The sequence below is a fragment of the Anthonomus grandis genome, chromosome 18, assembly GCF_022605725.1.
Source record: "Anthonomus grandis grandis chromosome 18, icAntGran1.3, whole genome shotgun sequence".
In the NCBI taxonomy this organism is placed as follows: Eukaryota; Metazoa; Arthropoda; class Insecta; order Coleoptera; family Curculionidae; genus Anthonomus; species Anthonomus grandis.
Window position 1 is genome coordinate 11127542 of NC_065563.1, and position 15883 is coordinate 11143424.

Genomic DNA, 15883 nt, shown 5'->3' on the forward strand with positions numbered 1-15883 from the left:
TAAAATTCTCGTCTTTATTTTATTAGTATCAAGTTTAATTTTATTTATTAAAAAAAAAAAAATCATCACATAATTTATCTATTAAGGCTATTCACAGGTAATATGTACAATAAATTAATCATATTTACAAGACACTGAATATATTTACACTGACGGTTTATTTACTTACACATTGCGGTGCCAATTAAGTTCATTTATAATAATCTTTACACCTAGTTTATATATAAATATATATATATCAAAGAAAAATTAAATCACTAAACGTTTCTTATAACTTTGAACTTTACGGTGTATGTAGCTTTAGCTCCTCCTTTTTATGCGCGCGCAACTCCAAATAACCCTTTTTTTATGTGCCATTTCACCACAAACAGTATCTATTGTTTTATAATAGATTTTGAACGTAAAATGGTGAATATTCGTTGTAGATGACAGACAATATAGTGACTAATACTACGGTTAAAATCCTTACATTAAACTAACATAAAACTCATGATTATATATAGACATAGCTATCATATTTGGTTAAGAACGTATACACGAGGAGTTATCTGGAGCGCTACGGGAGGCCTCAAAAAACCTTTTACAACATGTCACAGTTAAGATCCTTTAAAGCCCCCTTATGAAGTTACTCTATTTGAATATATTTATATATATATTTTCCTATAAATAACTCAACACGCGTGGCACTATTGCACAGTTGAATGCATGGAGAAAAATTCGTCAGACATGTGCCAAGAAATCACACGAAAGGGAAAACGACGGTACTGTCGGTGCTAGAAAAATAATAATTGCAAAAAGTCTATGGGCTAGGATTAAGTCTTCTTAATGCACGAAGGGAATAGTTTAGGCTACTATATAAGAGGTTATTCCATAAATAATGGTAAATCATTAAGTTAATTTTTTCTAGTCCGGAAGTCAAAGATAACTAAGATATGAATTTTGGCCATAAATTTAGCATTTCTGCTTTTGTTTTTTATATGTGGCAAATCTTAAAAATAACCTTTTTTTTACTTACTTCAAAAATCTCTCCATCCTTTTTTGAGATATTTAAATTTTCGGCAGTATTAAAAATTAATAGTAATGTATGGGCCACATCGGATGAGTGAGTATAAAGCATCGCTTTAAGTGAAACCTGGTTGCATAAAAACCTAAATAATAATGAAATATTACCAAACATATTTAATAATATCCCGAGAATAATTTTCATGTACATACAGGGTGTTCGAAAAATAGAGAGAGATATTGCAATAGGATTCCTTGTAAAAAAATATATGAGAAAAAGTATCTATAAACATAGGTCCGGAAATGCACAGTTTTCAAGATACAGGGTGATAAATTTTTTTTTTAAATATTATTTTTTATTATTTTTTTTTTGAAAATTGGCAGTATTACTTGTTGTATTAAAAGGCTAATTTAACCCTAATTGGATTAAAATTATAAGATCGAGTGGCGTCCCGGGAGGCATCTTAGCAAATATTATTGGAAAACTTTTTTTCAACTTTAATATTTGTTGTTTGATTAAACATTTAAAAATACTACTTTTCGGCCTCTTGTATTTGTTTCGTATTTCACTTCGTTTCCGATAAAAAAATAAATACCGTTTTATTTTAAAAATTTTAATAAACTGCCGAAAAAGTAAAGAAACGCGTCGTCTCATTTTTTGTTTGTGAATCCCAAAGTGTTAAGATTGACAATATTTTAAAGTAAGGGTGGGCTTTGATAAAACTTTTGTTTTATTTTTTAGTGGATAGCGATTGTTACAATTGACACCGTAGTTACGTGTTAAAATCAAAGTCGTTTTTTAACTTTATGCCGATTTTTTTTATTTATCTGTTGACTTATATTGACCTTATATGGCAAAATTATTTGTTGTCTTATTATTGTTATAAGCCAATACGACAACAAAGAATTATCAAGTCTCTTAGAATATTTAACGATTAATTTAAAAAATATTTTCTTCTTTATAGTCATAAAAATTGGTGAAATCGAGCCCAAGAAAGACCGACAGGGGACTGATACCTAAAGTTATTTATGAAGAAGCAGCAAGGGTTATTGATAATGAGCAGTCTGTTAGAAAAGTGGCTAAAAGTTATGGAATGTGCCATGTTTCATTAAATCGTTTTGTAAATGCTCTATGTAATAATTTAGAGTCTAAGGTGGGGTACAATCCTTACAACAGGGTATTTACTGTTGAGCAAGAGTCACAGCTAGTTAAATACTGTGAAAAAACTGTCGATTTGTACTTTGGCCTCACTACACGGGATCTTCGTAAACTAGCCTTTCAGTTTGCATCTGCCAATCGGCTTAACTATCCTCAAAAATGGAATGAAGTACAACAGGCTAGTAAAGATTGGCTTGTAGCTTTCCTGAGAAGAAATCCTCATTTAACACTTCGCACACCCCAAGCAACAAGTCTTGCGCGAGCCATGCATTTCAACAAAGAAAATGTCTCCAACTTTTTTGATAAACTGGCAACTGTCTTGGAAAGACACAATTTTGAGCCACAAAATATTTACAATATTGACGAGACTGGTGTGTCCACGGTGCAAAAGCCAAGCAAGGTCAATGCAAAAAAAGGAACCAAGCAAGTAGGATCAGTAGCAAGTCAGGAGCGTGGAACACTTGTTACGCTGTGTGTGGCTGTAAACGCTGTTGGTAACGCAATTCCGCCAATGTTTGTATTTCCCCGGTTGCATTTCAAGGATCATTTTGTTAGAGATGAACCTGTTGGATGCGTAGGAAAAGGATATAAGTCCGGGTGGATGCAAGAAAATGAGTTTCTTGACTTTATAAAACACTTTGTGAAGCACGCTAAACCCAGCGAGACTAATAAAGTTTTGGTTTTATTAGACAATCACTCTTCACATGTATCCATTTCATTAATGGATTATTGCAGAACAAATTTCATGACATTGTTGTCTTTTCCACCACACACTTCCCACCGTCTCCAACCACTGGATCGTGGTGTATATGGTCCTTTCAAAAAGTATTTCAACAACTACGCCGATCAATGGATGAAGAACAAGCCAGGAAAGCGTATGACAATATATGATTTACCATCAATTGTTAAATCATCTTTACCTTTAGCCACTACACCAACAAATATTTTATCAGGATTTTCTTGCACCGGCATTTATTCCTTTAACCGTGGAATTTTTCAAGATTCAGATTTTTTACCATCAATGGTAACTGATAGACCTAGACTAGATGAAACCCTACAGCAAACTCAATCTACAACAAAATCACCTACAGCTAAACCTGCTGAAATAGCTGAAAGTCAATTGGAACAATCAACAACAAGAGACACTAATTCTTCACCTCAGCCAGGACCATCAACTGTCAGGGACATCACTCCTTCGCCTCAACTACAACCGGTAGCATTTATTACACCTGATGTTCTAAAACCTTTGCCCAAATCCGATCTTTCTAAAGCAAAAAAGGGGGTCAAATGAAAAGAAAAACTGCTATACTGACTGACACACCAGAAAAAAAACTCTATTGAAGAATAAACTTTAAAGAAGAAAGTTTCAGTAAAACGGCAAAACAAATAAAAATAAGAGCAAGAAAGTGAATAAAACAGTTAAGAAAAAACCGGTGGAAAATTACTCTTCAGATTCTTCTAATGATGACACTTTCTGTTTAGTGTCTTCTGGATCATATTCCTTAAGCTCAGAAGAATGGATACAATGTAGAACTTGCAGAGAATGGGCGCATTTAACCTGCACAGATAAAAACCCATTTTATGTTTGCGTAAACTGTAATTCTGATGTTGAATTATAAGATTAATATTTTTATATTTCCTATTTTACGTAAAAAATAAACTTATTTTAAGGTGAAGTATTTTATTATAACCCCTTCTTTACTTTTTGCGTCGGTATATATTACCACCAGGCTTGTTACTATTGAAACTAGATAGGTGGTGACAATTGTAACAGTTGTCATAGCCTCCTAAAAAGTGGTATAGTTTTATTTTAGTATAAATTTTATGAGTTTAAATTCCGACAAATTTTATCGAATGTAGAACATATTCTTAGCAAAATAAATTTAGTTTTTTAGAGCAAGGTTAACCAACGAAAAATAAAAAAACATATTTTGTTACAATTGACATCAGTCTCCCCTATGCCACTGGAATTGAATCTATTCAGATTAAATGTCAACCAACACGTTATTTGCAGTCATACGAAAATGTATTCAACTGCCTTCGAAATCAGTTCTATCTATTTAATTCAATTTTTTTTAAATAATTGGAGCCCTAAATCTAACGCATTTAAAAAGAGTAACAGTTTTGTCCAACAATTTTATAATTTATTAAGCTTTTATGTAGCAAAAAAAATTAAATTAAATTGTGTAACTAATCACAATCATCGTATTCTAGATGTTGTTGTTACTAAAGCTGCCACTAAACCAGAATTAGAGATATTAATTCCAGCAGCAGTTCTTTTTATAACGCTACAGTTTTTGTAGAACGGATTGGATATTCCCACAGATATAATACCGTGTGACACTTAATAATTTGATATATCAATGGAATTGTTATAAGAGCATCTTTTGACATATTCAGTTGTAAACTTAGAAGTAATTAAAAACAGGGTTTAGAGGTTTTACAATTCAAATGCCATCAACACCCACCTCAGCAAAATGCTAAAGTTGAACTAGTAGAACCCTAATAAACATCCAGGCTTAATTTTTTGGGCAGATGCGATTTATTAGCAATGTTTCATATACTTTAAATAGAACAGATCTTAGTCCTGAAAATTTTAAAACAAATTGAAATTTATGACATTTTTGACAGCCAGAGTTTAGGTACAAGGCTTAAATGAAATCAAAAAAATCAACAGGATATTTTCTTGGATATGGGGAGAACCTTACAGGCTTTAGAGTTGCGTTTTTATTATCAGAAAAAAAATATAAGAGGAAATATTTATTCCTTGTCTGTCGTCTCCATTAGAGGAATTAAAAAACGTGGTAGCTTAGAAATTTAAGTTTGACTTTGATCAGTTAAATGCTTCCTTGGAACCGATAACAAATCGTCACCTGTATGCCAAAACCACAAATGTGAAATTTTCTCGATTTCTCGTTGTCCATACCAAATAATTCAAAATTAAAATGATTTTAATCTGCTGAAATGACGAATGTGCTTGCATAATAAATAAGCCGGCAACACAGCATCATATTCGCGATGTAACGATATTTATATTTACATGTTGAGGTTAAATTTTGTTTCTATAGCAACAAGTAGAGTAGTGTATCACGTATTTATTTGTGGCAAATAGAACTATAAACGAGATTTACTTGTTTAAAACTGTTGTTTAAGTGCTTGCTAGAATATGGGAAGTAGAATATTACAAATGGCAAAAAACATATTATTACGGCAGATGAAGGTAAGTTTTTTAAATTTTGTTTTGCTTAATACTATTCAAATTTGTTAGATGGATTTGATGCGATTCCTCTAACATCGGAAGCAGCAAACATAAACGCTGGTCTTATTCCAGGTAATATTTCATAACAAGCACATCTAATTTTTTTTCGCAAAATAAAAATTTATAGAGCACACTCATCTTAAAGAGAGTAAAAACATTGATTCAAAATGAAGAATAAAAATCAAGCAACAGAAGCGCCTAAAGGGAGAAGAATACATTGGATATCGAGATGTAGTTCATGTAGACCAATATTATCACCTCCTTGTGCTGACAAAAAAAATCACTAATTGTTTAACATACACAAATTGTTTAAAAGAGGTGCCCGAAAACATAAGAACAATAATTTATAATGATTTTAGAAATTTGGATACTTTAGATAAACAACGTCAATTTGTTTTAACTCATGTTGAAGGAAAGACAAAAAAACGAACAACTTGGAACATTACTAATTCTAGACTCGGCATAACAAATAAGTGATAAAGATGTTGTTTTCATAAAAAACCAAATACAATAAAAGCATTCCCATGTGTCGAATCGCATTATTGTAGAAAAAAAATCATAAAGCGGCATTAGGATTCCTAACTTAATATCTCCATAATGTACAGGAAATACAGGGAAAAGTGCTGCTCCGAAAATAGGAAACCATGGTAAAATATGCGTATATTTCGGCGAAGAAAGATCAATGTCGAAAACGTCTGGCATACAAAGAATATACTCTTGAACAGAAAGCAGAGCAAGAAATATTGCATAAAGAGCATTTGGAAAGAAAGGAGGATCCTAAAAAGTGTAGGGATAGAGACAAACATGCAGCACAGGAAAATGAGGATGTTTTAGCATTTAATTTTGACCTGCAGTCAGTTATTAAGCACTCCCAAAGATCCCGCTGGCCATTGGCCGTTCATAATTTGACTATCTATAATATCTGGCTAATCAAGATGTTTCTTGCTATTTATGGGACGAGACTCGAGGAAATCATGTGGCCAATGGAATATCCACCTGTATATTTACCTATATGCTCAGATGTCCGATGGATGTGGAGGGGAACAAAAAATTCAATTTTTGCTGCAAGCTGTCAGTATATTTTAATTTAGTATAAATTTTTTGAGACAGGACACTCTGAGATGTAAAAATTTGTAGCTGTTTATGTGCCTGAAGGTTGGGCACAGCTCATAAGAGACGCACGAATAAATCCAAGGCCCTTTAATGTAATAAACTTTATTTGAGGATTTTCTTCATTTTAAGTCCTATTCCCTTTTAAAAACAAAGTTAAACATTCCTTGACGAAGTATTTGCTGGCTTCGTTATGAGAAAAAAAGAGCCTCAGAAGATTTTCAATAAAACCAGCTTCAAAGAGTCCTTTTTCTTGGAGGAAGCTGCTAAACGAAGCAAGGGACGTTATCCAAAAAAAGAACTACTGCTAGAAAAAGCTTATCAAGGTAATTTGCCAATTACAAAATTAAAATATGCAGACTAAAAGATGTGCAAAGCCGGCACCATTCCTGCTATTTATCTATGAGTAGTCTATGAGTAAAAGAGCTTAGTTTTTTTTATTATATTTTAATATAAGCAAAAAATAAACAATTTTTTCATATCACGAATTAGTTTTTTTATAAAATATTTGATCTGTCAAAATCATCAATGTGTTTTTTAACATACAAATTTTTTTTTCATAAATTTATATTTTAAGCATTACAGTTAAAATTATATATAGACATACTACGCTTGTAACAAATTTTTCCAATGAAAACCAATATGAACCACATTCGTGGGTTTGGCAGACAGATGATGAAATGTTGCTGACAAGTCGTTTTTTGTAGAATTGGATATGTGTAAAGGAATTATTTATAATATTAGGCAAATTCGTTAAAAGCAAAGTAGGTTACATTTTATTTATTATAAACATTAATAGTTGGTTGCAATAATTAGTCGACCTAGTATAGCAGCTATTTGCAAAATAAGCTATATCGCGGCTCGTGTCTAATTAGGTAACTGTGACGCTGTTCAATTGCTTTTGTATGGAAATATTTTTCAATTCATTCAATAAACAGTTTTAGATGAGGAATCTTCTTTGTTTTACTTGCCCTAAGTACCCAGCGATTACATGGCGACCCTTGGCCAGTCGAATCATGGAGAAATAATAAGTTTTGTTGAGGAAAAAGATTATTCTGGGCTCGATTAAAAGTAAAGTGTTTCTTTTTTACTCATTTTTCCAAATACAGTGTACTGGCGATAAGCAAATCAACAAAATGGGGCAAAGCAAATCCACTCACCAAGATTTGATAGAAAATGGGGTAGTCAATTCAAACTTTGTAGTGCAGGAGCAAGAATACAACATTACAAAGGACGTCAAAGCAGTTTTGTACATAATAGTTATTTTGCTTATAGTGATGGTGATCATAAAGTCCTTTCAAATGTACAAGAAGCATATTAGGAAGCAAATAACTCGTGAGCTTGCTGTTTCTACGATTAACTTGGCCCAGTTAAGAAGAGATGCTGCCGCTTCAAACCCTATTATTAACCCTTAACCAGTCCAACGACAAACGACACGAGTTTTTTTTAGTGACTAAAATAGTGCGCGTAAATCGAATGCAGCTATAGTAGTGCGGGTATACGAATGCAATTTTATCGGACAACCAAGGATAATCTACTGAGTAAGCCATAATTTTCAATTTTATTTTTATTCCTGTTTTTATAATTCTAGACGGGTGTGTCTAGTGATGCTTTATGTTTTTTGTTTTTTTTTAAGAAAAAAAGGGAATGCTATTTTATGCGTGTGAATTTTATATATTTTTTAATTGACAATATTATGCATCTAAGCAAACTATTCTAATAATATTGGGTTCTATGTCTTTAAACTGGGAAAGGACTAATAAAACTTTACTGGAATTTAAACAAAGGGCTATAAATAATTTCAAAAGGGCTATAAAAAAGGCCGTACCAAAAAATACGGAAACAAGAGTCGATATTACGGACAAGTTAGTAGAGTTATTCAATGAAACGACAGCCTTTATTAAGGATATTTGGGTGCAATTAGATAATCAGCAAAAGAATCAAACTAAGGACGTATTCCTTTTTATTAGAGATAAAGTAGTTAGGGCATTTGAGATATTAAAAGTTCCATATAAAGTACCATTAAGTTGTATAGAAAAAATTGATCCGTTAATTTTGGACGAGTATTATATATCATCGAGCGACGAGGAGGAAATAAATATGCCTTTGTCAAATTTAGAGTTTTTTAATTTAGCTGGGAAAATAGTACCTCAGGAGTTTGATGGCTCACATGACAGGCTACAATCATTTTTAGATGCTCTTACATTACTTAATGAAAATTCGGGCGATCATGGAGCAAACGCAGTAGCCTACGTTAAAACACGACTTACAAGTAAGGCTCGAGGTTTAATAACTACCGAAGCATCCCTTACAGAAATTATAAACACTTTGCGTTTAAAAATTAAAGGAGAGAGTTCACAGCTGTTAACAACAAAGCTATTAAATTTTAGGCAACATGCTAGAGATACCGTTATGCTTCGGATATTGAATCTCTAGCTGAAAAATTAAAAACGGCATATATTAGCGAGGGTGTCCCCGCCGATGTCGCAGCAAAGTATTCTACTGATCAAACAGTAAGAGCCTTAGCTCAAAATGCTAATTCCGAAAGGGCTAGGGTAGCTATAGAGGCAGGTACATTTACCACAGTGCAGGAGGTTGTCAATAAATTTATAAATATAAATAATAATGCACAGGCTTCAACTTCGAACATTTTTTATGCTAAATCAGGTCAAAATAATTTTAGACATAATAACAGATTTTTTTATAATAATAGAGGTAGGCGACCTAATAACAATAATAATAATAATAATTATTACAATAACACTCAACGCAGCCAAAATTTCAATAGGCACAATAATGAACGCGGTAGAAATAATCGCGGTTTTAATAATAATACAAGTAACAGGTATAATAATGACAGACAAACTAATATCAATAGAGCCAACAACTCATTTCACAGGTCAGTTAGGGCAGTTAGCACAATACCTGACCAGGGAAACGAAATGGACCCCCAAACCGGGAGGTTGGGGGATATCTCGTAAATAATGTGTTTAACATGAACCTTTCCTTCTCCAACTTTGTTATATTTTTTACAGAAATGACTGGTCAGGAAAACACTTTTTTAATCGATACTGGTGCAGATATTTCTATATTTAAAAATGACACAATTAGTCCAAACAAAATTATAAACACACACACCCCTAGTCAAATTAAAGGAGTAACAGATGAAGTTATCACAACTTTAGGTATTGCAAGAACGGTCATTTCTGTTAATGGACACGAAGTCGAACATTCTTTTCACGTAGTAGATTCCTCATTTCCGATCCCGACAGATGCAATATTGGGTCGAGATTTTATCGCTAAATTCAAATGTAATTTAAACTATTCGGATTGGACTATGACTATTAGGCCGAATGACAATAATATTATTATACCGATTCGAAATAGTATTTCTGAAGACTCTATAGTTATTCCAGCTAGGTGTGAGGTACTACGAAAGATAAAAAGCCTACAATTTGTTAAAGAAGATTCAGTAGTAGAAAATGCGGAACTAAGGTCTGGTATCTTTGTTGCGAGAACTATTGTCTCAAAAAATTCCCCTATTGTTAAGATTATTAATACAACAAGCGAAAACGTTACTCTTAATAATATTCAGCTAAAAACGACAAGCCTAGCAGAATTTAATATCTATAAAATCGATACAGAATATAACGATAGAAATTCTAATCTCATGACGCAGCTTAATGTTAAAGATGTACCTGAGTTTGTCAAAGAAAAATTAATTAAGTTATGCAACGAATTTTCAGATATTTTTGCCCTTAAGTCAGATAAAATAACAGTTAACAACTTTTATCAACAAGAACTCCGACTAACTGATAGGTCACCAGTGTATATTAAAAATTATAGAATTCCGCATACTCAAAAAAAAGAAATAAACAAACAAGTCAATAAATTACTGGAACAAAATATTATAGAGCCATCAATCTCCAACTATAATAACCCAGTTTTGCTGGTACCCAAAAAATCTCCTAACGGTCAAAAAGCATGGAGGTTAGTCATTGATTTTTGCCAGCTAAATAAAAAACTCATTGCTGACAAGTTTCCACTTCCTCGTATCGATGATATATTAGATCAGCTAGGAAGAGCTCGGTGGTTTTCAGTAATTGATCTTATTAGTGGTTTTCACCAGGTACCCTTATGTGAAAACTCTCGAGACCACAAAAAACTTACCGAATTGTTACCGGTGTTTGATGAAATTCAAAATGATATTGAATTTTTGGCGGATGAGGCTGATCTCGAAACCCAGTATACAGAACGTCCACATTTTGAAGATAACTTTTATCGTTTTTCCTCAATGGCTCGTGATTTAATTTATAAATTTATTTTTAAATGCTACAGAAGAAAAATCTCCAAGGTCTGTCTTAATAGCTTCTAGTTTGGGCCACAATAAAAAAGAAAAAGAAGTTGCCAAAACTTCCTCCAATTTCAATTCCTACATTTTCTGGAAAATCTGAAAATTGGCTGGAGTTTAGGGATACTTTTTCTTGTTTAGCGCATAAAAATGAGAGGTTGAACAATATTGAAAAAATCAATTTCTTAGGGGCGCATTGGACGCAAACGCAAGACAGTTTATTGGCATTCTTGAATTTTCTGATAAAAAAAAAAACCACATTCCAAATTTCGTCAAAAACAAAGAATAAATGGCCAAAACTAAGTTTATCACCCTGTATCTTGGTTAATTTTGACTTTCGGACTAGGAAATTTTTTTAACATAACCCCATTTTCTTTTTTTTTTCAATTTACCATTATTTATGGAAGATCTTGTATAGTTTGTCGAGCCGTTTGTATTTCACACTGTTCACACGGAAACGAGTATAAAAAAATAATATTCTAGACACGTAATATTTATTATAAAAAAAAAAAAACAACAAACAAACACGTCGATTTAAATGGAAATAAACGAACATTCTACACAAGTTAAACGATAAAAAAAAACTATAAGAAATTTTATTTTGGAGGGTCCGATTAAGCTGCGCGGTGGGATACATTTTCTCGTAACAAACTGCATAAGTCGGTCGAATATGCGGCAACAAATGAACGTAGGGAGGAATTTTTTATTGAGATTTTATGTAAGTAATCTTTTATTAAGTCCAAGCAAGAAGTATTACACAAACTATAATCATCGGTTTGTCTAACTTACTTTCACTTTGAGACATTTATTTTTTTTTGACAAATTGGTGGCCCTGGAGCACATTTTCTTGTAACAAACTGCATCAATTGGTCGAATATACTGCATCAAATCGACGTAGAGAGTAATTTTTCATTGATATTAAATGATTCTTTGTTTTACCTGAGCCCGTTAAGGTTTTCTTTTAAGTTCAGGCAATTAATTGCACTTAGTGTTTTATCTTCTTCCATGCAGTTGAAGTAATTTTTAAATTTTTTTTAGTAGAGACACTTTTTAGAAAAATGAACCTGGATCGTTTGACCCATTTTAAAAGATAAAACTCCTGGAAAACTGTACGAATTGAGGACTCTTTTTGTTATAACAAACTGCACAAGTCGGTCGAATATACAGCATCAAATGGACGTAGGGAGAATTTTTTAATTGATTTCAAGTAATTTTTGTTCTTCTAGGTGGTTGAAGTCTAAGGTCTTATATCTTATTATAGTCTAATATATAGTCTAATGTCCTTAAAATTATGGAATACAAAAGATACAAAGAATTATTTCTCCCAGTAATTTTTAAGAAAACAATTACAGATTTACTTCCAGGCATTCCAAGCTATTATTTGCTCTCTAACTGCCTGGAACAAATGTTAAATTATTCACTATTTCCCATTAAAAGAGCAAAAAAGAATTTTCATTTTTTCAAGGAGGTTTAGAGTCAATTTAAGGGACTCTTGAAGGGAAAACTGATGATATTGCAACTTGTTCAAGAGTAGTTAATAGAAAATAAAGGTAAGAGCTAATTCAAAAACGATTGGGTAAAAACTGGAAAGTAATGACTAAAGATCATCGATTTCAAGTAATTTTTTATTTCGTTCAGGCAGTTGAGAAGCACTATTACAAAAAACCAAACACGGGTTTTTCTTAATTTCACTTTGAGACAATTTTGTGTTTTTTTTTTTGACAAATTGGTGACCCTGATTCACTTTTTCTTATAACAGACTGCATCAACAGGTCGAATATACAGCATCAAACAAACGTAGGACGTAGGGAAAATTTTTCATTGAATAGAAGTAATTTGTAATTTCTGTCAGACAATTGAGGCAGTTTTTCAGCTATTTTACACAGCCCCGTTAAGGTTTTCTTTTAACCTTCTTCCAGGCAGTTGAAGTAATTAACATTTCTATTTTTTTAAGGCATTTCTTGACAGGCAACTCAAGTGTTTAATGAATTAGAAAGGTGAACCAGGACTCACTTTAAAGTGTCCTGTCAAACTGTACGAATTGGGGGCCCTATTTCTTGCAACAAATCGGATCGATCGGTCGAATATACAGCATCAAATTCTCGTAGTGGATCAATTTAGAACTTAAAAGGGGAATTTTGTCTGTATATCTGCCTTAGGCGTTACCGAGTCATTTTTCATTTATATGAAGTATTTCGTCAAGGCAGTTGAAGCAATTTTAAACAATCAATCAAGCGACGAAGAATGAAATAACTGGCCCACCTGAAGAAGAGAACCAGCAATAAAAAGTCAACGTTCTTTTTTAAAACTCTTATGCAAAGTGGACCGACCTACATTCAAATTTAGGTCTTATCCAAAATTATCCGACTGATTAAACCTCAAAATGTTCTAAAACAAGGGTATTTGCCTGAAACTGATTTTAACTTGCATTTCTTAATATTGAGGTTAGCCCTTTATTGCACTCAGCCTCATTTATCATTGATTTTATGAAATTTTTTATTTTGTCCAGGCAGTTGATGCAGTAATACATAAACCAATTACGGTTCTCTATTACTTTCAGGCAATTGAAGATAATGTTATTTTTTTCCTATATCTATCTGGGACTCTTTTTTCTTGCAACAAACTGCCTTGATCATTCGAATTTACAGCAAATAGACTTTGGGACTAATTTTTCGTTTATTTGACGTGATTCGTAATTCCTTTCAGGGAATTAAGGCAGTTTTTCAGGCATTTTACGTTAAGGTTTTCTTTTCAATCGGTTGCACTTAAGTTTTACCTTCCTTTAGACAGTGAAAGTATTAGTTCAATTTTTTTAAGGTAGTCAAGTCATTGTTTTTCAGACAAGTTTCGTTCACCTTAATTGAACGTTCCTGCTAAATTATACGAGTTGGGACCATTGAAAGGCCGTTGCTCTTTCAAAAAAACTGCATCAATCGGTCGAATATACAGCATCAAATAAATTTTATTTGAGGCATTTTTTCCTATAATTTTCTTAGAAATTTTTTACTTTTCCCGAGTATAGTATTACGAATAATTGAAATATTCTTAAGAGGCTTGTGAGCAAAGCGGAGGAATTTATTTCCCAATAATTTCATACCAAAACGATTTTTGTACCTCAAAAACTCCTTGAATTAGGGACAATTCTGTCCAACAAGCTCCAAGACCCACCAAACTTGAAGTTTCAAAGGTATGTTGCAACCTCACGAGTTTTTTTAATTACTGGACATTTTTGCGCCTAACTTTAGAACGAATTAAGATATTTTCATAATTTTTGTACACTAATATATTGGGATCCTTGAAGATGGATTTGAGGGCAAAAACGTCATTTTGGATTAGGAATTTTGGTACTCAGGACAGTTTTGGTTGAGGCATTATTTTCTATAATTTTCTTTGAAAATTTTATTTTTCTCGAGTATAGTATTACGAATAATTGAAATATTCTTAAGAGGCTTCTGAGCAAAGCGGAGGAATTTATTTCCCAATAATTTCATACCAAAACGATTTTTGTACCTCAAAAACTCCTTGAATTAGAGACAATTCTGTCCAACAAGCTCCAAGACCCACCAAACTTGGAGTTTCAAAGGTATGTTGCAACCTCAAAAATTTTATTAATTACTGGACATTTTTGCGCCTAACTTTAGAATGACTTAAGATATTTTCATAATTCTTATACACTAATATAGTGGGATCCTTGAAGAGGGATTTGAGGGCAAAAACGTCATTTTGGATTAAGAACTTTGGTACTTAGGACAGTTTTGGTTGAGGCATTTTTTTCTATAATTTTCTTAGAAAATTCTATTTTTTTCGAGTATAGTATCACGAATAATTGAAATATCCTTAACAGGCTTGTGAAAAAAGAAAGTCCATTTATTTGCTAATAATTTCATACCAAAACGATTTTTTTACCTCAAAAACTCCTTGAATTAGGGACAATTCTGTCCAACAAGCTCCAAGACCCAACAAACTTGGAGCTTTAAATGTATGTTGCAACCTCAAAAATTTTATTAATTACTGGACATTTTTGCGCCTAACTTTAGAACGAATTAAGATATTTTCATAATTTTTGTACACTAATATATTGGGATCCTTGAAGATGGATTTGAGGGCAAAAACGTCATTTTGGATTAAGAATTTTGGTAGTTAGGACAGTTTTGGTTGAGGCATTATTTTCTATAATTTTCTTTGAAAATTTTACTTTTCTCGAGTATAATAGTATCACGAATAATTGAAGTATTCTTAAGAGGCTTATGAGCAAAGCGGAGGAATTTATTTCCCAATAATTTCATACCAAAACGATTTTTGTACCTCAAAAACTCCTTGAATTAGGGACAATTCTGTCCAACAAGCTCCAAGACCCACCAAACTTGGAGCTTCAAATGTATGTTCCAACCTCACGAGTTTTTATTAATTACTGGACATTTTTGCGCCTAACTTTAGAACGAATTAAGATATTTTCATAATTTTTATACACTAATATATTGGGATCCTTGAAGATGGATTTGAGGGCAAAAACGTCATTTTGGATTAAGAACTTTGGTACTTAGGACAGTTTTGGTTGAGGCATTATTTTCTATAATTTTCTTAGAAAATTCTATTTTTTTCGAGTATAGTATCACGAATGATTGAAATATTGTTAAGAGGCATCTGAGCAAAGAGGAGGAATTTATTTCCCAATAATTTCATACCAAAACAATTTTTGTACCTCAAAAACTCGTCGAATTAGGGACAATTCTGTCCAATAAGCTCCAAGACCCACCAAACTTGGAGTTTCAAAGGTATGTTGCAACCTCAAAAATTTTATTAATTACTGGACATTTTTGCGCCTAACTTTAGAACGAATTAAGATATTTTCATAATTTTTGTACACTAATATATTGGGATCCTTGAAATCGATTTGAGGGCAAAAACGTCATTTTGGATTAAGAATTTTGGTAGTTAGGACAGTTTTGGTTGAGGCATTATTTTCTATAATTTTCTTTGAAAATTTTACTTTTCTCGAGTA

The 15883-nt window shown here is 32.4% G+C and overlaps 2 protein-coding genes across 42 annotated transcripts in view; both read right to left on the reverse strand.

The window, feature by feature from the left end:
* LOC126747078 (serine/threonine-protein kinase S6KL-like) overlaps positions 1–11963 on the reverse strand; it is an 89742-nt gene extending 77779 nt beyond the window's left edge. The window contains exon 1 of the mRNA XM_050455573.1: positions 11946–11963. Within this exon, the coding sequence (XP_050311530.1) occupies positions 11946–11963 (18 nt within the window). The remainder of the gene's footprint in view (positions 1–11945) is intronic.
* The window catches only part of LOC126746985 (autophagy-related protein 101), a 22693-nt gene continuing 6810 nt past the window's right edge, over positions 1–15883 (reverse strand). For 24 of the 41 annotated variants that reach the window (XM_050455440.1, XM_050455436.1, XM_050455422.1 and 21 more), the window contains 2 exons: positions 14873–15583; positions 1–14080 (listed from right to left, as the gene is read on the reverse strand). The gene's annotated coding sequence lies outside the window, so the exon portion shown is untranslated. Of the gene's footprint in view, positions 14081–14391; positions 14477–14872; positions 15584–15883 lie in introns of all 41 variants that reach the window. The other 17 variants (XM_050455445.1, XM_050455414.1, XM_050455424.1 and 14 more) reach the window with 8 other exon arrangements.